General features: G+C 46.3%; 1 protein-coding gene across 11 annotated transcripts in view; it reads left to right on the top strand.

The window, feature by feature from the left end:
- Nucleotides 1-22593, top strand: part of CIT (citron rho-interacting serine/threonine kinase) — a 189838-nt gene that overhangs the window by 164350 nt on the left and 2895 nt on the right. For 6 of the 11 annotated variants that reach the window (XM_054443446.2, XM_054443445.2, XM_054443443.2 and 3 more), the window contains 10 exons: nucleotides 404-484; nucleotides 638-773; nucleotides 2705-2844; nucleotides 6567-6659; nucleotides 9353-9461; nucleotides 9563-9691; nucleotides 10481-10561; nucleotides 13249-13327; nucleotides 13465-13644; nucleotides 20865-21168. In XM_054443446.2, the coding sequence (XP_054299421.1) occupies nucleotides 404-484; nucleotides 638-773; nucleotides 2705-2844; nucleotides 6567-6659; nucleotides 9353-9461; nucleotides 9563-9691; nucleotides 10481-10561; nucleotides 13249-13327; nucleotides 13465-13644; nucleotides 20865-21168 (1332 nt within the window). The remainder of the gene's footprint in view (nucleotides 1-403; nucleotides 485-637; nucleotides 774-2704; nucleotides 2845-6566; nucleotides 6660-9352; nucleotides 9462-9562; nucleotides 9692-10480; nucleotides 10562-13248; nucleotides 13328-13464; nucleotides 13645-20864; nucleotides 21169-22593) is intronic. The other 5 variants (XM_054443447.2, XM_054443444.2, XM_063646778.1 and 2 more) reach the window with 1 other exon arrangement.

Raw genomic sequence — 22593 nt, 5'->3', positions numbered from 1 at the left:
CTCGCTGCTAACACGGCGCCTTTGCACTTCTGCTGCAGCCTTATGGGGGAAGGAGTCTTTCATGTGTCTTATTAACCCTGTGCAGGTGAAATCTCCTTAGCTTCAGCTTATTTCTTGTCACAGAATAGCTTTCCATGTCTACTATGCTCCCTTATTTCTGCATCCCAGCCAAGTTATAACTCAGATGCTAATTAACAGCTGCCCCAGAGATACCAATAGCACTCGCATTTTGCATTTGGAGCTCAGATCAAAATACCAGCTGAGCTAAGAGCATATGTGCGTTTCTGAGCATTTCCAGGAATAACTTGGCCTTAACCTTCTCTTGGTTTCTCTGGATGGTTTGGTCATAAACAGATCAGCCTCACGATGTCTTCTGTTTTTCTTTTCTTTCACCTATGAAAAGAAACTGCTTGGAAACTCCCTGCTGAAACTGGAAGGTGATGACCGTCTAGACATGAACTGCACATTGCCCTTCAGTGACCAGGTAATGCTTGCATGGGCATGGCCAGCTGGTGTCTAGTTACAGCCACACCCCATCAAGAAAGAAAGGGCTGTGGAGGCCTTGTTGCTCTTACTAGAGATTGTTCTGGTGACGTGACCGTGCTTATGTTCTGCCTTCGGACTTCTGCCCTTGCAGGTGGTGTTGGTGGGCACCGAGGAAGGTCTCTACGCCCTGAATGTCTTGAAAAACTCCCTAACCCATGTCCCAGGAATTGGAGCAGTCTTCCAAATTTATATTATCAAGGACCTGGAGAAGCTACTCATGATAGCAGGTGTGAGGCCAAGGACACGGTGTTTTTTCTTTACTTTCAAGGGAGCCAATATGTTGAAGCCACGTTTCATGCTCGTAAAACACAAAATAGTAGAGGGGAGCCATTGTAGCTCTTATCTCTGTGTCCCCATAGATGCCCAAGCCTCAGCTAATGGACCCCCTCTGTCCAGATTCAGTTCCCTTCCAGTATCCAGTTTAGCACAGTCTGACATTCCCAAAGAACATCCCACTGTTAGGCCAAGTGAAGAGTGCTAAGCCTCAAAGACTCTCTAAAGCCAAACCCTTTGTCCTGATTGCAACGAAACCACTGTGGGCCCTGACCTTCTGAGAGCTTGCTTGCTCTGTTAACTGTGTGATCTCTCTCAAGTCACCATTTGCTAATATTTTGTCATAATTTTTTTCTCTCTCTTCTTAACACACACACACACACACACACACACACACACACACACACACACACACACACACACTCTCTCTCTCTCTTTCCTGAACCATTTGAGAGTTAGTTGCAGGTATGACGCCAGGTTCTTCAGTATATCAACCTAAGGATTGAAGACATTCTGTTACATAACCAGGGCACAATTTATTTCTCTCTGTCTGTGTTAGTGACATTATTTTTAAAGGGGGAAAACAGTAATATATCGATTCAGTGTTTAAAACATCAACAGTTAGGTCTTGTTTCAGGCATGGCTGGATCCAGGGACTGACATACTATGGACAAGAACTGGCCTTTCTTAATCTCAGCTCTTTTTCCTCCGTATCTTCCTCTCTTCCTTATTTTATTCTTTAGAGCAGTTTTAGATTCACAGCAAAATTGAAAGGTACAGAGAGTTCCCGTATACCCCCGTTCTCATATATGCATAGCCTCCCCCACTAACAACATCCCCCACCAGAGTGATACGTTTGTTAGAGTCAGTGAACCTACATTGACACATTGACAGTGACACATCATTGTCACCCCATGTCTACAGTTTACATTATAGAGGTCTTTCTTGGTGGTATACATTCTATGGGTTTTGAAAAACATATAATGACATATATCCACACGTAGAGTATCATATAGAATAGTTTCACATACTATAATTTTTGCATTTAGGAAATTTACCCTTACTATAATACAAGTATCCACTATGCTGCCCATAGTTGGATTTTACCTGTGGCTTCTATAATGTCCCAGAATTTGCATTGCATTTAATCATGCCTCTCTAGTCTCCTTTAATCTGAACGGTTCCTCAGCCTTTTGTCTCTCCTGACATCCACATATTTGGATAGTCTAAGGCTGTTTTTTCATAGAATGCCCCCTCATTCCTCCCTCACACATTCGTTCTTTACTTTGCTGGGGAGCATGTTTGAAAGTACAGTTCACATTCTCCAATTTTATGTCTGCAGAATTCCACCCTCCTCAGAATCTTGACTAAAAGGCCAAATGTTATTGTCTTAGATTTAAATCATGGACCTGGGCCGGGCATGGTGGCTCACGCCTGTAATCCCAGCACTTTGGGAGGCTGAGGCGGGCAGATCACAAGGTCAGGAGTTCGAGACCAGCCTGACCAACATGGTGAAACCCCGTCTCTACTAAAAATACAAAAAAAAAAATTAGCCAGGCATGGTGGCATGCACCTGTAATCCCAGCTACTCAGGAGGCTGAGGCAGGAGAATCGCTTGAACCCAGGAGGCAGAGGTTTTAGTGAGCCGAGATTGCACCGTTGCACTCCAGTGTGGGCAACAGAGCAAGACTCTGTCTCAAAAATTAAAAAATAATAATAATAAATAAATCATGGACCTAAAATATGTTTATATGGATTTGTGGAAAACTCAGATCATCTGTGTGGCCTCTTGTGACTTTTACTTGTGACTAGAACTAGAACCACCGTCCCGTACCTTTACTTAACAGCTTCATGCTGACGAGAGGTTGTTCCTTTTCCTGTTCAGGAGAAGAGCGGGCACTGTGTCTTGTGGACGTGAAGAAAGTGAAACAGTCCCTGGCGCAGTCCCACCTGCCCGCCCAGCCCGACATCTCACCCAACATTTTTGAAGCTGTCAAGGGCTGCCACTTGTTTGGGGCAGGCAAGGTAAGCTCCCCTCAGAGTCCTAGCTGGTGGAATGTTCTGGAAATTGACACTACCTCTCTTCCCACAGAGCTCGTTGATTTCACCTTCAAGATAGTGTCAACTTAAATAACAAACAGAGAGGGGCTCTCTGAAAGAAAAGAGATTGATTTGGGAACAGGGCTTTGCAATGGGAATACACGTGCCATTGTAAACTATGTGGGTATCTAGGGAGATAAAGGAAGACAGAGGTTTGTAAGTGAGGATTCCATAATCTTTTTGAAATAATTATCCTTGGCTTCAAAGATTAATAACAAGACTGATGCTTGTCTAAGGTTGGACAGGTAGTCACTGGGCGGATGTCCTTGCAGAAGTATTTTTTGTGTAAGATTGCAGTGGCCTGGCTGGGCGCAGTGGCTCATGCCTGTAATCCCAGCACTTTGGGAGGCTGAGGCGGGTGGATCATGAGGTCAAGAGATCAAGACCATCCTGGCCAACATGGTGAAACCCCGCCTCTACTAAAAATACAAAAATTAGCTGGGCACGGTGGCGGGCGCCTGTAATCCCAGCTACTCGGGAGGCTGAGGGAGGAGAATGACTTGAACCCAGGAGGCGGAGGTTGCAGTGAGCTGAGATTGCGCCACCGCACTCCAGCCTGGTGACAGGGAAAAAAAAAAACAGGTTGCAATGGCCTTTGTGGTTTTTGTCGAGTCTCTTTTTTATCAGGCACACAAGTGTGAGAACCCTCTCTTCATGGCCTCCTCCTGCTCTAATGTCAGGGTTTTGTTAACATTGGCGACTCCATTTTGATTCTAACAACTTTCACAATTGTACATCCTCAAACTAGGTTAAATTTCTGTTGCCTCCTTTAGGCACGTGAAATAATTTGTGTAGCCATGAAATTTGTACAGGTTTTGAATCTAAAATAAATGTCTGAGAGCAAAACAGGAATAAAATTAACAAAACTAGAAGGATGATCCATAATTTAAAAATAAGTGTGTGTGCATGTGCATGTGTGTATCTGCTGTGTCTGTGAGAGAGAGACGAACCTTCAAAAAAATCTAATGTGGATCTCCACGTCTGAACTAGATGAAAGTATGTTTCATTACTAGAAATTTAAAAATTCAAATTTATGACATTTACATAACAAAGTCAGTTCATGAGAACTCAAGTTAATTCATTTGTAGCTTCTGGCATATTGAAAAGTGGCACATAAAATACCTTTGTTTGCTTCTTTAATCAAAAAGTCAAAAAATAACAGATGCTGGTGAGGTTGTGGAGAAAAAGGAACACTTATACACTGTTGGTGGGAGTATAAATTAGTTCAACCATTGTGGAAGACAGTGTGGGGATCTTCAAAGACCTAAAAGTGGAAATACCATTCAACCCAGCAATCCCATTACTGGGTATATACCCAAAGGAATATAAATCATTCTATTATAAAGTCACATGCGTGTGTTTGTTCATTGCAGCCTACTCCTAATAGCAAAGACATGGAATCAACCTAAATGCCCATCAATGGTAGACTGGATAAAGAAAATGTGGTACATATACACCATGGAATATTAATGCAGCTCTAAAAAAAGAATGAGATCATGTCCTCTGCAGGAACATGGATGGAGCTGTAGGCCATTATCTTAAGCAAACTAACGCAGGAACAGAAAAACAAATACCACATGTTTTCACTTATAAGTGGGAGCTGAATGATGAGAACACATGGACACATAGAGGGGAACAACACACACTGGGGCCCATCAGAGGGTGGAGGGTGGGAGGAGGGAGGGGATTGGGAAAAATAACTAATGGATACTAGGCTTAATACACAGGTGATGAAATAACCTGTACAACAAAACCCCCATGACATGAGTTTATTGATACAACAAACCTGCACATGTGCCTGTGAACTTAAAAGTTAAAGTAGAAAATAGTAAAAAAGAGTGTTTGTGGGTATATATACATGTACATGTATAACTTTAATTAAGTCTGAATCAGGTGTTTATAGACCCCCTGAGGCTACTGGCGTTCTGCTGTTGAAAACCATCGCATTTTGCCCCTCAGAAGAGAGCACACTGCACGTTTGTTCATTCAGCTGCTCAATCAACATTTTTTTTTTTTTTGACACAGAGTCTTGCTCTGTCACTCAGGCTGGAGCACAGCGGCACGATCTTGGCTCACTGTAGCCTCCGCCTCCCGGCTTTAAGCGATTTGCCCGCTTCAGCCTCCCAAGTAGCTGGGACTACAGGCATGCACCATCATGGCAGGCCAATTTTTGTATTTTTAGTAGAGACAGGGTTTGACCATGTTGGCCAGGCTAGTCTCGAACTCCTGGCCTCAAGTGATCCACCCACCTCGGCCTCCCAAAGTGCTGGGATTACATGGGATTACAGGCATGAGCCACTGCACCTGGCCAAATTTTTTTTTTTTTTTTTTGAGACAGAGTCTCACTCTGTCACCCAGGCTGGAATGCAGTGGTGTGATCTTGGCTCACTGCAGCCTCTGCCTCCCGGGTTCAAGTGATTCTCCTGCCTCAGCCTCCCGAGTAACTGGGATTACAGGCATGCACCACCATGCCCAGCTAACAAAAATTAGTTTTTTAAATTAGAAATTATTTTCATTCTAATATCTGAACTGTTCAAAAAATGTATGGAACATATACGTAAATCCTAAAGCCTAATAATGTCGTAAGCATCCACACACTCACTACTCAGTCCAAGAAATAGAACATTGCTAACAATTTCCCTTTTCTTGTGTGTTCCTCCCTCATCCTGGCCCATCTTCATTCACCCACTGTACCAGCTGCTGACCTTCATGCCAGGACTGATTTGAGCAGTAAGCCTCATTTGGTGAATGATAAACATCTGGTTGTAGCAGGAGATGTAAAAGGGTTTCAGCTGTTCTGGAAAAAAAGAGTTTTGATGTAGAACTCTGCACGTGTATGAGTTCTTAGCTAAGAACTTTTCCTTTTGGATTGAAATTTTCTCTAAATGTGGGCCGGGTGTGGTGGTTCACACTTGTAATCCCAGCACTTTGGGAGGCGGAGGCAGGTGGATCACTTGAGGCCAGGAGTTCGAGACCAGCCTGGCCAACATGGCAAAACCCCATCTGTACTTAAAATACAAAAATCGGCCAGGCATGGTGGTGCACGCCTGTAGTCCCAGCTACTTGGGAGGCTGAGGTGGGAGAATCGCTTGAAGCCAGGATGTGGAGGCTGCAGTGAGCCGAGATCATGCCACTGCACTCCAGCCTGGGCAACAGAGTGAGACTCTGTCTCAAAAAAAAAGAAATTTTCTCTAAATTCGTTTAGCAGTCTCTACCACCTTTCCTCTCCTCTCCCTCATTCTGTCTTCTCCCTCCTCACAAGGTAAGCTTGTCAAAAGATTCTGTCTCCAGCAGAAGGCACATGTGTGGGAAAGGTGTGTGGTGTCAGGTGCCTCCCTGAGGCCTTCTCCGGATCCCAGGTAAAGCCTTGGTTCTCGACCAGGGGTAATTCTGCCTTACCAGGGGACATTTGGTAATGGCTCGAGACATTTTTGATTGTCACAGATTGAAGTGCTGCAGGCATCTAGTGGGTCAAGGCCAGGGATACTGCTCATATCCTGCGATGCCCAGGACAGCCCTCCCCCCACCAAACAGAATGATCTGGTCTGAATCATCAATAGCGCTGAGCTTGAGAGCTTTTCCTAGTTTTGCCCCACAGCCGGTATCACACTGGTGACAGTCTTTTTCTTTTCTTGGTTGCTTTTCAGATTGAGAACGGGCTCTGCATCTGTGCAGCCATGCCCAGCAAAGTCGTCATTCTCCGCTACAACGAAAACCTCAGCAAATACTGCATCCGGAAAGTAAGTCCTGGGCCTTGCCTTGGTTGAATGTGGGAAAGCCGGTCCTGCTCTCTCAGCGAGCCAGTGTGGAAAGTGCACTGTCCTGGGATGCAGTCTGTACTGGGTTCCTTCCACCCCACCCGCCTTTAGCCTGGGGTGACCTCTGTCACGAGCGAGATCCTTCCTTTGTGGAGGATCTTCCAGGGCCACTAGTAGCTGCGGTTTCCCTCCTGCTTTTCTTCTCACATTTGCAAACTGCCTCCCCATTCAGCCCAGTGAATTCAGCCTTTTGTTAGAACAGAAAGTTGACTGATAGGAAAAACCAGTGGAAAAAAAAGGAGGGGCTCTTTCTAAGACGCTAGCAGTTCCAGGTAGCACTTATCAGAATCTTTCTCGAATTCTAGGAGTCTATTAATATAACCTTCTGGAATAACCAGTGCTAGCACTATTTTGGTATGTAATTAGGGAGCTGCTGCTTCTCGGAGCAGTGAGCTGTGATGATGACTGCAGTGTGGACGAGATGTGTGTTAGATCCTTAAATCTGCCTGGCTTCTGGAGAATGCTGTCTGATGTCCCTACCTAAGAGTGTCTCACTCCTCCTAAGCCTGATATATTTCTGGTGCTTTCATGATTAGTTTCAAAAATGAAATGAGGCCGGGCACGTTGGCTCACGCCTATAATCCCAGCACTTTGGGAGGCCGAGGAGGGTGGATCACTTGAGGTCAGGAGTTTGAGACCAGCCTGGCCAACATGGTGAAACCCTGTCTCTACTAAAAATACAAAAATTAGCCGGGCATGGTGGTGGGTGCTTGTTATCTCAGCTACTTGGGAGGCAGAGGCAGGAGAATTGCATAAACCTGGGAGGCGGAAGTTGCAGTGAACCGAGATTGCACTATTGCACTCCAGCCTGGGCAACAGAGGAAGACTCCATCTCAAAAAAAAAAAAAAAAAATGTGGAACGGGTACGGTGGCTCATGCCTGTAATCCTAGCACTTTGGGAGGCTGAGGTGGGCGGATCACAAGATCAGGAGATCGAGACCATCCTGGCTAACATGGTGAAACCTCGTCTCTACTAAAAATACAAAAAATTAGCCAGGCGTGGTGGCGGGTGCCTGTGGTCCCAGCTACTCGGGAGGCTGAGGCAGGAAAATGGCGTGAACCCGGGAGGCGGAACTTTCAGTGAGCCGAGGTCGTGGCACTGCACTCCAGCCTGGGCGACAGAGTGAGACTCTGTCTCAAAAAAAAAAAAAAAAGTGAAATGAAGGGTGAATAATATATAAGGGTCATTACATGTTAGAGAAACTGTTCCATTCTGGGCAGGGTGGTGTTAGTTTAGTTGGTGTATTCATTGAGTGCCCACCCTATCGGGGACTGAACTGGCTGTTTTACAAGCACGTTTCACCGCAGTTCTGAAAAGCAGAGACAGTTATTCCCAATTTTCAGGTAAGACAACTGAAGCTGGCAGAAAATCCTCAGCTACAAAGTTGAGACCAAAACTGAAGTTTGATTTTTTTTTCTACCATTTCACTATATCATACTTCCTCAAAGTTTTCCCATACTTAGTAGGTGACCAAGAAATATTCAGTGATGATGATAATGCTCACTAGAATTTGAACTGTTAGCTTCAGGAAAATTCTCAGAAATCACCGCTTCTTTATGATTCCCGGCCACACATTTTGAATAGGTGTGCCTGGTTTTTTGATGACATTAGGATTGGCCTAAAAACAACTAAAAATAATCAGGAAGCAGGTAATTAAGATGACAATAATGATGATCATGATGATGACTGCATAGGTAGTATAGGTTCAAACTAGAAACTTAGAAGCTAGCAAAAAGAAGGAAACCAAAACCATTGCTGCTGACCACCACTGTGAATAGTTGGTGTATTTTTCCTGTCTTTTTTTTCCCTTCTGATAAGAATGTTGTATTGTTCAAGTTCTGTCTCTTCATTGGAATGCTGTTTCTTTCTTTTCTTTCTTTTTTTTTTGAGATGGAGTTTTGTTCTTGTCGCCCAGGCTGTAATACAATGGCACGATCTCAGCCCACTGCAACCTCTGCCTCCCAGGTTTGAGCGATTCTCTTGCCTCAGCCTCCTGAGTAGCTGGGATCACAGGTGCACACCACCACACCTGGCTAATTTTTTGTATTTTTAGTAGAGACGAGGTTTCACCATGTTGGCCAGGCTGGTCTCGAACTCCTGACCTCAGGTGATCCACCCGCCTCAGCCCCCCAAAGTACTGGGATTACAGGTGTGAGCTACTGCGCCCAGCCTGGAATGGTGTTTCTGACCCTGCCTTTTTTTAGCTGCAGTTTGACCTTGTCTTCTTAGTTTTGGGTTGCATGGAACAATAGGAAGAGATAACAAATGGATCACTGTTCATCCTGAGAGGCATGAAAGGTGAATGGGGCGTGTGCAGTGACTCAAGCTTGTAATTCTGATGCTTTGGGAGGCTGAGGTGGGAGGATTGCTTGAGCTCAGGAGTTTGAGGCTGCAGTGAGCTATGATCGCACCACTGCACTGTAACCTAGGTGACAGAGTGAGACCTTGTCTCCAAAAAAAAAAAGATGAATGGCTTTCTATGACAACCTGAACAAGCTTGGTGACAGTGTTCTCCAGGGCTTGGCTAGATGCTGTAGGCAGAAGCAGAACAGCTGTGGACCTTGGCTGCCCTGTGTTACCTCTCTTGTCCTTCTCTTCTGCTCTCATGTCTCAGGAGATAGAGACCTCAGAGCCCTGCAGCTGTATCCACTTCACCAATTACAGTATCCTCATTGGAACCAATAAATTCTACGAAATCGACATGAAGCAGTACACGCTCGAGGGTAGGACCCGCCTCCTCTTACCCACCCACCCACCCACGGCTCAGGCCGCGCTGAGACTCAGAACTCACTCCTGAAGCCCCGCTTCTCGCCTGCCTTTACAGAATTCCTGGATAAGAATGACCATTCCTTGGCACCTGCTGTGTTTGCCGCCTCTTCCAACAGCTTCCCTGTCTCGATCGTGCAGGTGAACAGCGCAGGGCAGCGAGAGGAGTACTTGCTGTGTTTCCACGGTGAGTTGTGGCTGCGCCCACTGCCCTTTTGGGTCCTCATGGACACTAGGGACCCATGAGGGGTTAGAGGAAGGTACGTGGAGCTCTGGGGCAGGATAGGTTTGACTGTGGGGACAGAGAATGTCCTTCCAGCACCACCAAGTCCCCTTGGGGATGCTTCTCTCCATCACCAGATACTAGCGTGGTCTAACTCTATCACATTCTCTCCAAAGAGCAGGCAGTTTTTTCCTCATCCATCCCTTGCTCTTTCTTTCTCTCCCTTTCATTTCTCTTACTCTGTCCTCATTTCGTCCTCTGCTCTCCTCCCCTCCCCTCCCCTCCCTTCCCCTCCCATCCCATCCTTCTATCTGTCTTTTTCTTTGTTTCATTCTTTCTTTTCTTTCTTTCTTGGGTCCTCCCCTCCCCCTCCCCATCCCCTCCCCTCCCCTTCCCTTCTTTCCTGAGTCTTTCCGTCTTTCGCTGTCTATCCTCCTTCCTCCGGATCGCTTCATTCCCCTCTCTCTCTGTCTCTTTCTCTTTCCCTCTCCTCCTCTTATTCCTTTCCTTCTTTTCGCTTGAGTTCTCTTTCTTTAATAAAATTTAATAAATTAAAATAAATTAAATTTAAAAAGTCCCTCATTTTTAATAAAGCTGAGAGCTGGCTCAGCAGAGGGCCTCTTGGTTTTCACAGTCAGTCCCATCTGGCCAGGGGTCCCTGGGCTCTGCTCCTTATTCTTCCATCACCATGTGTGTCGCTGATGCCCCTGCTCTTGGCTGTGCTAATGCCTGTGTGCTCTTGACACCTTGCAGAATTTGGAGTGTTCGTGGATTCTTACGGAAGACGCAGCCGCACAGACGATCTCAAGTGGAGTCGCTTACCTTTGGCCTTTGGTACGTGAGGCTCAATGTGGGGGCTTCTCTTTTGCCAGCAGCTGATGTCCTGGAAAAGAATTGCAGCTGGGTGTGGTGGCTCACGCCTGTAATCCCGACACTTTGGGAGGCCGAGGCGGGTGGATCATGAGGTCAGGAGTTTGAGACCAGCCTGACCAACATGGTGAAACCCCGTGTCTACTAAAAATACAAAAATTAGCCGGGCGTGGTGGCGTGTGCCTGTAGTCCCAGCTACTCAGGAAGCTGAGGCAGGAGAATTGCTTGAACCCAGGAGGTGGAGGTTGCAGTGAGCCGAGATCACGCCACTGCACTCCAGCCTGGGTGACAAAGCAAGACTCTGTCCCAAAAAAAAACAAAAAAAAACCGCAATGCAAGTGGAAATTTTTTTTTTTGGCCTAAGCACTGTGCATGTGAATTCCATTAGATACCAAGTGCCATGTGTAACAGTCACCCGGAGAACTGTTCATGGAAAGATTCTGAGGCTTGATGAAGAGCTGCCTACGCCAGATTCACCAGCCCACAGTCCCAGCCCTGGGAAATATTTGCTAGGCTGTCATGATAGAAAGGAGCCCCATTCCCTGTGGATTTATTTCAGTCATTTCCAAAGGCTGCAGAGTGTCCCATGGCATAACTGAGCACCTGTTCACTTAACCAGTTCTAATTAGGCAAAGCATTAAGGCCATGCCTGTTTTGTTTGTAAGTGTAAACAACACTGCGATGAACATCCTTGTACTAATCTTTTTGTACTTGTTAGATAGCACCCCCTGATTATAAGCTCCTAAAAGTGGAACTGTTGGATCAAAGACTAAACACACACATACATACAAGTGTGTACATACGTATCTGTGTGAATGTTCTGAAATGCCGTCATGGCCCAGATACCCTTCGAGGCTATTTTGTTTCTCTCTTGCTGCATAACAAGCCATCTGAAAGCTTAGTGACTTCAAACAACAGCTTATCATTGGCCCCAACTCCGTGGCTTGACTGGACAGTTCTGCTTCATGTCGTATCAGCAGGGCCACTGGGACAACTAGAAAGCCCAAGACAGGCTCACAAACATGGCACGCAATGAGTGCTGGCCATAATGTGGGCGCTCAGCTGCAACTGGTGGCTGGAGGCCTTGTTGCTTTCCACGCTGGCTTCTTCCAAGAATATAGAAGCAGAAGCTGGCAAGCCTGCTCACTTCCACCACGATCTACTGGTTAGAGCAGACCGCAGAGTCAGCCCAGATTCAAGGCCAGGGAACTGCACCAGGGCACGCATACCAGAACCCATGACTTTAAAAGTCTAATACCAAGTCTTGCCACAAGGAATAATAGTGCTTTTTCCCTTTAAGGCAGAAAACATTTCCAGTCCTGTCTGCTCTAGTTTCAGTGACACTGTCATGCAGAGATAGAGTATTAAGAAGACCAGCAATGTCTAAATATCTGTGAACCCAGTCTTTTTTTTTAAATAGAACCCAGACTTTTTTTTTTTTTTTTTGAGTTGGATTTTCACTCTTGTTGCCCAGGCTGTAGTGCAATGGCGCAATCTCAGCTCACTGCAACCTCTACCTCCCAGGTTCAAGTGATTCTCCTGCCTCAGCCTCCCAAGTAGCTGGGATTACAGGCGCCTGTCACCACACCCGGGTAATTTTTTGTATTTTTAGTAGAGACAGGGTTTCACCATGTTGGCCAGGCTGGTCTCGAAATCCTGATCTCAGGTGATCCACCCGCCTTGGCCTCCCGAAGTGCTGGGATTACAGGCATGAGCCACCGCGCCCAGCCCGAACCCAGTCTTTTTTAAAATGGAATTCTTTGAAGATGTTTACAATCAGTTTTAAAAGGTATACAATGAAAAGTCTCACCCAGAGAGTCCATCTCCCAAATTCTCCATCCCTATTCCTCCAAAGAAAAAAAAGCTCCTATGAGTTTCTTGTCCTTCCAGTACTTTATGCAAATACTAGCACATAAAATATATATATTCTTTTTCCCAGCTTTTTAAAAATCAGTAAGGCAGAATACTTCCCACATGATTCTGAACCTTGCTTTTTGCACTGAGCAGTGTACCTTGGGCATTGTTTCATATCTGTACAAAGAGAGCCTTTTCATGCATGTTTACAGCTGCACAGAATTCCATAGATGTATTATAATTTTATTTATTTATTTTTTTGAGATGGAGTCTCCCTCTGTTGCCCAGGTCGGAGTGCAGTGGTGCCATCTCAGCTTACTGCAACCTCTGCCTCTTGGGTTCAAGTGATTCTCCCGCCTCAGCCTCCTGAGTAGCTGGGATTACAGGTGTACACCACCATGCCTGGCTAATTTTTGTATTTTTAGTAGAGATGGGGTTTCACCATGTTGGCCAGGCTGGTCTCGAACTCCTGACTTCAGGTGATCCACCCACCTTGGCCTCCCAAAGTGCTTGGTATTACAGGCGTGAACCACCACGCCCAGCCAGATGTATTATAATTTATTTAGCCAATCCCTACACTGTACACTTGAGTTGTTTTCCATCTTCTGCTGTAACAAACCACATGGCAGTGAATATCCTCGAACATGCATGACTATTCTGGTGCATAGATATGTATTTGTTGGGTGAGTTGCTTTACACAGGATTGCTGGGTCAAAGAATGCATTGCGGCCGGATTTTGATTTTCCCTCTTTTCACCATTCTTTGGCCCACACTGTGCCTGCATGGTGATCACACAGCCTACAGAGAACCCTATCTGTTTGTGACCCACTTCAACTCACTCGAAGTAATTGAGATCCAGGCACGCTCCTCGGCAGGGTAAGCATTGTCCTCTCATGCGTGGAAAACCTCAGCTGTTGGGGTAGGTGTTGGGGCCAGCCGCATGTTCCTTCCTAACCTGCCTAGCAATGGAGGTAGCCTGCAATGTAGGTAACTGGAACTCTGGGACTCTGCAGGACCCCTGCCCGAGCGTACCTGGACATCCCGAACCCGCGCTACCTGGGCCCTGCCATTTCCTCAGGAGCGATTTACTTGGCGTCCTCATACCAGGATAAATTAAGGGTCATTTGCTGCAAGGGAAACCTCGTGAAGGAGTCTGGCACTGAACACCACCGAGGCCCGTCCACCTCCCGCAGGTAACCAGCTTCTCCTCTTCCTCAGTACCAGGGGCAACGTGCTTTTCTGCAAGGCAAAAGGAAATGATACTAAACCAGTAGAATGTTTCCCAATCTTCATTTTGTTCTTGAGCTCAAACCACTCATTTGTTTGTGACCTGCGGCACTGAAATGACACAGACCTTTGTGAGCATCAGGAGAATTAGAAAATACCATATTGTAAAAGTCAGAGGGGAGAGGTCTGATCTTTCTCTCCTGGGTATTTTCATTGGCTTGGTGAGAAATGGAGCACAAATTAGGCATTTATTGCTTTAGCAGGTATTCTGCGGTCCTAGTTGTTGGGCTTGTGGGGGAGGGAGAATGGTGAATAAAGCAGATGTAGCCCCTCCCTGATGGCACTCACAGCCCAGTGCGAGAGATGCCGGCAATCAGAGATCAGGGCATGGAAGGATGAGGCCCTGATGGGGTGGTTTAAAGCCTGGACGTGGAGGTGAGGGAGGATTTCCCATCAGATATGAGGTGGGGGCAGGGGGACCAGTGAGGGGTGCTCAGGCAGGAGGGAAGGCAAGCCATGCCTGGAGGTCCAGAGGTGTGAGGTCGTGAGAGCAGGTCAGGGACTCCCGGCCAGCCTGGTGCCTTCCCTGGAATGCGAGACCTCCTGAACAGGATTGGACTCAAACAGCCATTGATAAAGAAGCAGTTAAATAAAGTACAGCCCTGGGAAGGAATGTCGTGCAGGCATCTGGGGAAAAATGAATGAAGAACTCACACTGACATGGAGCAATCGCCAAGACACATCAAGGTACAGGAGAGTATGCAGAATATGCTGCCACTTGTATTAAAAAGGAGGGAGGTGGTGCGGTGGCTCACGCCTGTAATCCCAGCACTTTGGGAGGCCAGGGCCGGCAGATCACTTGAGCCCAGGAGTTCAAGACCAGCCTGGGCAACGTGGTAAAACCCCGTCTCTACAAAAAATACAAAAATTAGCCAGGTGTGGTGGTGTGTGTCTATAGTCCCAGCTACTCTGGAGGCTGAGGTGGCGGGCACTGCTTGAGCCCGGGAGGCGGAGGTTGCCGTGAGCTGAGATCACGCCACTGTACTCCAGCCTGGGCACAGAGTGAGACCCTATCTCAAAACCAAAAAAGGATGGGAAGGGCACTTCCAGAATTTCAGAGTAAGGACCTCTGATAACCTGTTTCTCCATAAAAGCAACGGGACCACTGGCAATTATCAAAATCAACTTTTCAGAGCTCTGGAAATTAACCCTAGCCCTTTGAGTGGTCACTCTCGAGGCAGGGTCAAACCAAAAGAGTCAGGAAAACATGAGTATTTGGCACCTCTGCTTTTCCAGCAAGTTCCTGGGATCAAAAGCACATTGAACAAGCATGTTACAAAAAAAGGCCTCTTCTTAAAAGGCATTCTTTTTAAATTTTATTTTTTAAATTTTACTTCTTTTTGAATTGATAATCTAATCACAGGGCACAGAATTCAAAGGATAAGAAAGGTGTACAGTACAAAGCCTCTCTTCTGGGTCTCTCTTACCTCCTAACCCTCCTCATTCCCTCTCCCCAGGTCCCCACCTGGGAGGGAACCAATTTTTTGAAGTTTTTGTGTTTCTGTTTAGGGATCCTTTATGCCGATACAGCCAGCCCTCTCTATCTATAGGTTAATAACGCCTCTGTAGATTCAATAAACCATGGATTGAAAATATTTGAAAAAATAATTGTGTTTGTACTGCACATGTTCAGGCTTTTACAAATTGTCATTATTCCCTAAACAATACAGTATAACAGCTATTTACAGAGCATTTCCATCGTATTAGGTGTTATAAGTAATCTAGAGATGATTTAAAGTATACAACAGGATGTGTATAGGTTATATGCAAATACAGTCCCCCTACTTTTTTTTTTGGGACAGGGTCTCTGTCTTCTAAGCTGGAATGCAGTGGTACCAGCTCACTGCAGCCTCGACCTCCCTGGGCTCAGGTGATCCTCCCACCTCAGCCTGCTGAGTAGCTGGGATTACAGGTGTGCGCCACCACACCCGGCTAATTTTTGTATTTTTTTCCGAGATGGAGTTTTACTGTGTTGCCCAGGCTGGTCTCAAACTCCTGGGCTCAAGTGATCCGCCCGCCTTTGCCTCCCAAAGTGCTAGGTTTATAGGCATGAAGCACTGCATCTGGCCCTACACCATTTAATATAAGAGATGTGAGCATCCATAGATTTTGGTATCCACAGGAAGTCCTGGAAGCAGTCCCCCAGGCCACCAAGGGACAACTGTACAACCAAATGTACAGAGTCAGATCCACTACCCTGAGAATAGATCTTTTCCATGGAGTGTAGCTAGGCAGGTCAGATAGTGACAGTTTTCTGGGGATGGGGCTTTTTGGGGAGCTTCAATCCTGATCTGCTTCCTCCAGTGGCTACTAGACTGCTGGTTTTCACAGCTACTGTGGTTCCAAGGACATTGGTTTCAACTCTTCCGCAGATCTGGGGAGAGGGGAGTGGGTATGGGGCAAGTTAAAACGTCACAAACCATTCGGTTCTTGCTGAGATTCCTTTGTTTTTCTTGCATAAACACTCTTTGAATTGTTGCAGCCTTTTTTGCAACATGCTTGTTCAGTGTGGTTTTGATCCCAGGAACTTGCTGGAAAAGCAGAGGTGCCAAATACCCACGTGCTCCTGACTCTTTTGGTTTGACCCTGCCTCGAGAGTGGCCGCGCAAAGGGCTAGGGTTAATTTCCAGAGCTCTGAAAAGTTGATTTTGACAATTGCCAGTGATCTTGTTGCTTTTATGGAGAAACAGGTTGTCAGAAGTCCTTAGTCTGGCATTCTGGAAGTGCCCTTCCCCTCCTTGTTTTTTGTTTTTGTTTTTTTTTTTTGAGGTAGGGTCTTACTCTGTTGTCCAGGCTGGAGTACAGTGGTGTGATCTCGGCTCACTGCAACCTCCGCCTCCTGGGCTCAAGAGAGCCCCCGACTTCAGTCTCCCCATGAGTAGCTGGGACTACAGGCGCCCGCCACCACACCTGCCTAATTTTTCTATTTTTTGTAGAGACAGGGTTTTACCACATTGCCCAGGCTGGTCTTGAACTCCTGGGCTCAAGCAATTTGCCCGCCCTGGCCTCCCAAAGTGCTGGGATTACAGGTGTGGGCCACTGCACGCAACCACCCCTCCTTTTTTTTAATACAAGTGGCAGCATATTCTGCATACTCTCCTGTACCTTGATGTGTCTTGGCGATTGCTCCGTGTCAGTGTGAGAAGTAGTTCTTCATTCATTTCTCCCCAGATGCCTGCACAACCTTCCTTATCAGGGCTGTACCTTAATTCCTTTAACTGCTTCCTCATTCATGGCTGTTCGAGTTGTCTCCAGTCTGTTGCTGCAATAAATGACTTTCTCCTTACGTCATTTTACATGCTGAGGAATCTATCTGTAGGATAAATTCCTAGAAAAGGAATGAATGGGTGACGGCTGCTGTGCATTTGTAAATCTGAGGGACAGTGTGGAGTTTTCTGCCCTGGAGGCTCCTCCCATTTGCCATCCCACCAGCTGCATGTGGAAGTGGGACTGGCCTCGTCTTGACACAGTGCTAGGAGCTAGATCCAGCTCGAGGTGTAGGAAGTTTGAAACCTTGGCCTGCAAAGAAGGTCTGAGATTATTTAACCCAGGGAATAAATGACCTAAGATAATCTTCTGGATTATTATAAGGTGTGTCTACCTTATAAATAGTTATGTGGATTCCATACCATGTGCCTGACATAACATCTGTGGCTGGGGGTACAGAGATGTAGAAAGCATTGTTCTTATATTCCAGGGGCCCATAATTTGGTGGAAGAACCACAGCTAATATTACAAACTACCAAGATCTTCGGCAAGACTGTCCTAATGAATAGTCTCTCTTTTGTTGATGTATAGGAGTTAATTAATCTGAAATGTTTGGTTAGTGTGGTTTTAACCTGAGGAACTTGCTGAAAAACCAGAAGTGCCAATAATTAAATGCTCCTAACTCTTGGCTTGGCCCTGCTTCAAGAGTGACTGCTTAGGGCGCCACAGTCCTCCCCTGAAAATGTCTAGATCTTTTTTAAGTAGTTCCCAAGTCATGCCAGAAACACATTGAAATATTGTAATTAGATTTTTTTCCTCCGTTGCCTCACTAGATAGGTGGCCAGGCACCTTGCTTTTGAGATTATATAGTCTCTCAAAGGAGTTGCTTACTGTGCGATCAAAACAGTTCCAGTTCCTGAGAATGAGGGGCAGAAAAGTGTTTGCTTTCCTGTGGCATGTCTGGAAAATCAGTAGTTGGTTATCTCTTGGCTTACAGAACGATCTTTTGGTCGCTGACTTCTTTGGGCAGTTGAGAATGTAGAAGGTTGGCTTTCTGGGTCTGATTCACTGCAGGCTTCGTTGCCCTGCTCTGTTTAGCAGAGCAGGAAACGTAACTCCTTGCCAAAAAACCATAAAATTGATGTGGTAGATTATGGGTCATTAATGGATAAGGAGATGGAAGACTGCCACTTGGCTTGGAATGACGGGTGTGTTCCTTCCTCCCGTTAATCTCAGCTGACGTCCTGAATGGCCTTCCCTTGAGCAATCCTTCTTCCCCTGGGCAGTGAGCACCTTCTCATTTGTTTTATGATAGTTCCTTGTGGACACATCTTATCATTTCTTTTCCATTACAAGTAGGCTTAATGTAGTTCTCCTACTCGGAATTTAGTTTTTTATTTGTCTTCCAGATTTCAAAGCCATATGGCTACAGATGAATATAAACCTTGATTTCAAGATGTTGAAATCTGAGTTATCTTAAATCTTACTGCTGCAGAGACAGGGGTTCTGGCCTTCTGAGCATTTGTTGTCTGAATCTCCAAACGTTACAGTTGCATGGGAAAGCAAGAGCATGGCATGAAACTATTCACTATGAACTGAGCCCTTATGAAATTATCTCTGCACACCAACTTCTCTGTTATATTGTAGAGGAGGAATTGGCAAACTTTTTCTGCACAGGTTTAGATGGTAAATATTTTCGGCTTTGTGAGCCATATGGTCTCTGTCTCAGCTGCTCAACCCTGTTGTGGTCATGCGGAAGCAGCTGTAAGACAATGCATAACCAGACGGGCATGGCTTCATTCCAATAAAACTTTATTTATAAAAACAAGCATCTTCCAGATTTGGCCCTCAAGCCTGTTCTAGATTCTCTCCTTCCACAATAAGCACTGTCTTTGCTGTCGCTTCTCAGTTATGGACGTTGACAGAAGAGGTTCTGATACAGTTAGACCAATAACTGAAGAAAGAAATGAACAAGTTGATAAAATGATAGCCTCTTCCAATGAGAAGGATTTAAATAACAAGGATTAATATAGTCCTTTGGGAAAACAGTTTTCTTTTTTTAATTTTTAGTTTTAGTTTTTTAGAAGCGAGGTCTTGCCATATTGCCCGGGCTGGTCTCGAACTCCTGGGCTCAAGCAATTCTCCTTCCTTAGCCTTCCTAATAGCTAGGACTACAGGCATGCATCACTGTGCCCGGCTTTTTCAAATATTTTTGAAGAGCCTTCTTTAGGATCTCACTGCAAAAGTCCAATGTGTCCAACGTTGATGTCAGAGCATGTTAGCAACAATTTTGTGGAGACAATTAGCACAAAACAAATCATTCTGTGATTCGTACTTGGTTCATTTTTGGAATCAGCATGTAATTGCATTGTAATTTAAATACTAAAAATATCTAGCATAAAATAAGTTTATACTCCAAGATAAAGCCTCAATCAAACAAAATATGTTTTCAAGTAATATATTCACTATAATTTTTTTTCCCCCATTTTAAGTAAGGCCTTTTCCAAGCACAAATTATGCTGAGATAACAGGGACCCTAGTACTTTTAGAGCTGATCAAGGGTGGGAAAGAATTGACTCAGAAGGCCACATTTCAGTTCTCTCTGTGTTTCTAGGTCTTACTACATCTTCAGAAAGGGAGTTTGGCCCCTGGGTCTGCTGAAATCTTCATTTGAAATATCCAGGCTAGGAGTGGGTGGAGGATTGGGTTGGGGTGTACAAAAAGGCCCCAGTGTTGTCAACTGTTTGGTTACTAATTATCAACCTTTGAGGCCTGGGACGTTTTCTGAGCCCGCTCTACTGTTTTTGTCTGCCCTGCTTAGTTTCCTGACTCTATCAGGCCTGATCCCTACACCTCTCGGTCGTCTTATTGTCATGACTGAGAACCATCAACCTTCTGAGCATCTGCATTTGCATCAGGTGTCAGAGACTCTTGGAAAGCCACATGGGGGCAGAGGTGACCAAACACCAGGCCCAGGAGTGGGACAGACATGGCAGTTAACAGTGATCAGTACAGGGGTTCTCCAAACTGCTTCCTTGCACTGAGGGCCTTTGTGGGTCCCTGACTTCTGGGTCTTAGCAGGCTGACCTCCTAGTTGAAGAATTCCTTCTGTGCCTTCTAGGCTCTGGGAAATAGTAGGTCAGTAGGATATTATATGGGGCTTATGACATCAAACTGGTCTTTTTTTTTTTTTTTTTTTTTTTTTTTGAGACGGAGTCTCGCTCTTAGGCTGGAGTGCAGTGGTGCGATCTCTGCTCACTGCAACCTCCGCCTCCCTGGTTCAAGCAATTCTCCTGCCTCAGCCTCCTGAGTAGCTGGGACTACAGGCGCACACCAACACGCCCGACTAATTTTTGTATTTTTAGTAGAGACGGGGTTTCACCACGTTGGCCAGGCTGGCCTCGATCTCCTGACCTCGTGATCCACCTGCCTCGGCCTCCCAAAGTGCTGGGATTACAGGTGTGTGCCACTGCACCCGGCCTATCAAACTGGTCTTTATTGGAATCCCAGCTCTACCACTCATTAGCTCAGGCAAGTCACCTAACTCCTGTCTGTCCCCATTTTCTTGCCTGTACAGTGAGGGTCATGCTTGTGCATAGCTCAAGAGCTGCTGTGATGATTTAGTGAGATAATGAGAGATGGCAGGTGAAGAGCTTAGCACAGGCCTGGCACACAGTAGGTGCTCAGTAAATGAAAGCCTGTACTTAGGAAGGTGGATGGTCTTTTGTTGCCATCTTTGCTCTCTTCCCTGTCTTTGCTACCAAAATCAAATGCAGGCAAAGTCCAAAGAACTCCAGGTCTAATCTCTTGAAAAGCAGTGGTGAGGCTGGGTCAAGGAGGGGGGTTGCTCAGGTAAGAAGGAAAATACCCCTCTGGGGTTGTGGCCTCGCAGCTCCCTACGTTCCTCTTATGTCGCCAGCAGCCCCAACAAGCGAGGCCCGCCCACGTACAATGAGCACATCACCAAGCGCGTGGCCTCCAGCCCAGCGCCGCCCGAAGGCCCCAGCCACCCGCGAGAGCCAAGCACACCCCACCGCTACCGCGAGGGGCGGACCGAGCTGCGCAGGGACAAGTCTCCTGGCCGCCCCCTGGAGCGAGAGAAGTCCCCGGGCCGGATGCTCAGCACGCGGAGAGAGCGGTCCCCCGGAAGGCTGTTTGAAGACAGCAGCAGGGGCCGGCTGCCTGCGGGAGCCGTGAGGACCCCGCTGTCCCAGGTGAACAAGGTGAGGCAGCACTCCCAGGCCTGTGTGTCTGTTGCGGAGGCCAGGAGTGACTTGGGGAACTGGGGCCCCCACGGGGCCACTGTTGTATAAAAAAGGAACTCCATGACTGTAATTCGGACTTTGTGAGACACAGGAATTTAGGAAGAAAATGTACGTTAAGAAATAGCTTCCTGGCCGGGCGCGGTGGCTCACGCCTGCAATCCCAGCACTTTGGGAGGCTGAGACGGGTGGATCACGAGGTCAGGAGATCGAGACCATCCTGGCTAATGCGGTGAAACCCCGTCTCTACTAAAAAAATACAAAAAATTAGCTGGGCGTGGTGGCGGGCGCCTGTAGTCCCAGCTACTCGGGAGGCTGAGGCAGGAGAATGGCGTGAACCCGGGAGGTGGAGCTTGCAGTGAGCTGAGATCCCGCCAATGCTCTCCAGCCTGGGCGACAGAGCGAGACTCCGTCTCAAAAAAAAAAAAAAAAAAAAAAAGAGCTTCCTAAGCAAATGGATAACGTGTGTGTAATTAAAAAGGAAAATATGTATGTGTATAACTCATAATAGCCACCAAAAAATGTTTTCCCTTCTCGAGGCAAGTGGTAGCAGTTTCTAGAGATATTCTGTGCATACCAGCAAATATATATATGTGCTGTCCTTTTAAAACCCAAATGATAGCATCCTATCTGAAATGTTCCATGCTTTTTTCAAACATACATATAGATTCACACACATACACACATATGCTTTTTTTTTTTTTTTTTTGAGAGAGCTCTGTTACCCAGGCTGGAGTGCACTGGCGTGAGTATAGCTCAAGGCAGCCTCAAACTCCTGGGCTCAAGCGATCCTCTCACTTCAGCCTCCTGAGTAGCTGGGAATATGGGCTGTAGCTACCATGTCTGGCTAACTTTTTCCCCCACTTTTTGTTTGTTTGTTTGTTTTGTTTTGTTTTGTTTTAGAGACAGGGTCTTACTATGTTGCCCAGGCTGGAGTGCAGCGGTGTGATCATAGCTCACCACGGCCTTGAACTCCTGGGCACAAGTGATCCTCCAGCCTCAGCCTCCTGAATAGCTGCGACTACAGGCTCAAGCCACCATCTGTCTGATTCCCACCCCCCACCCCCGCCCTTTTTATTTTTTTTAGAGACAGAATGTCGCTGTGTTGCCCCGGCTGGTCTTGAACTCCTGGGCTCAAGCAGTCCTCCCACCTTGGCCTCCCAAAATGCTGGGATTACAGGCGTGAGTCACCACGCTCAGCCCACACATGTGTATATATAAATTGTTTTTCTGGAAGGCTACACAGAAAGTGTTCACAGTGGTTGCCTTCCAGAAGAACTTTGAACTTTTGGAAATGTTTAAATCATGTGCATGAATGATCTGTGTAATTTTTAGGTTTGCGATCGAGGAAAGGGATGGGTGTTGAAGACCAGGGGCTCCCCCAGG

The sequence above is a fragment of the Pongo pygmaeus genome, chromosome 10 (assembly GCF_028885625.2).
Source record: "Pongo pygmaeus isolate AG05252 chromosome 10, NHGRI_mPonPyg2-v2.0_pri, whole genome shotgun sequence".
NCBI classification, from domain to species: Eukaryota; Metazoa; Chordata; class Mammalia; order Primates; family Hominidae; genus Pongo; species Pongo pygmaeus.
This window is presented reverse-complemented; position numbering and strand designations above follow the sequence as displayed.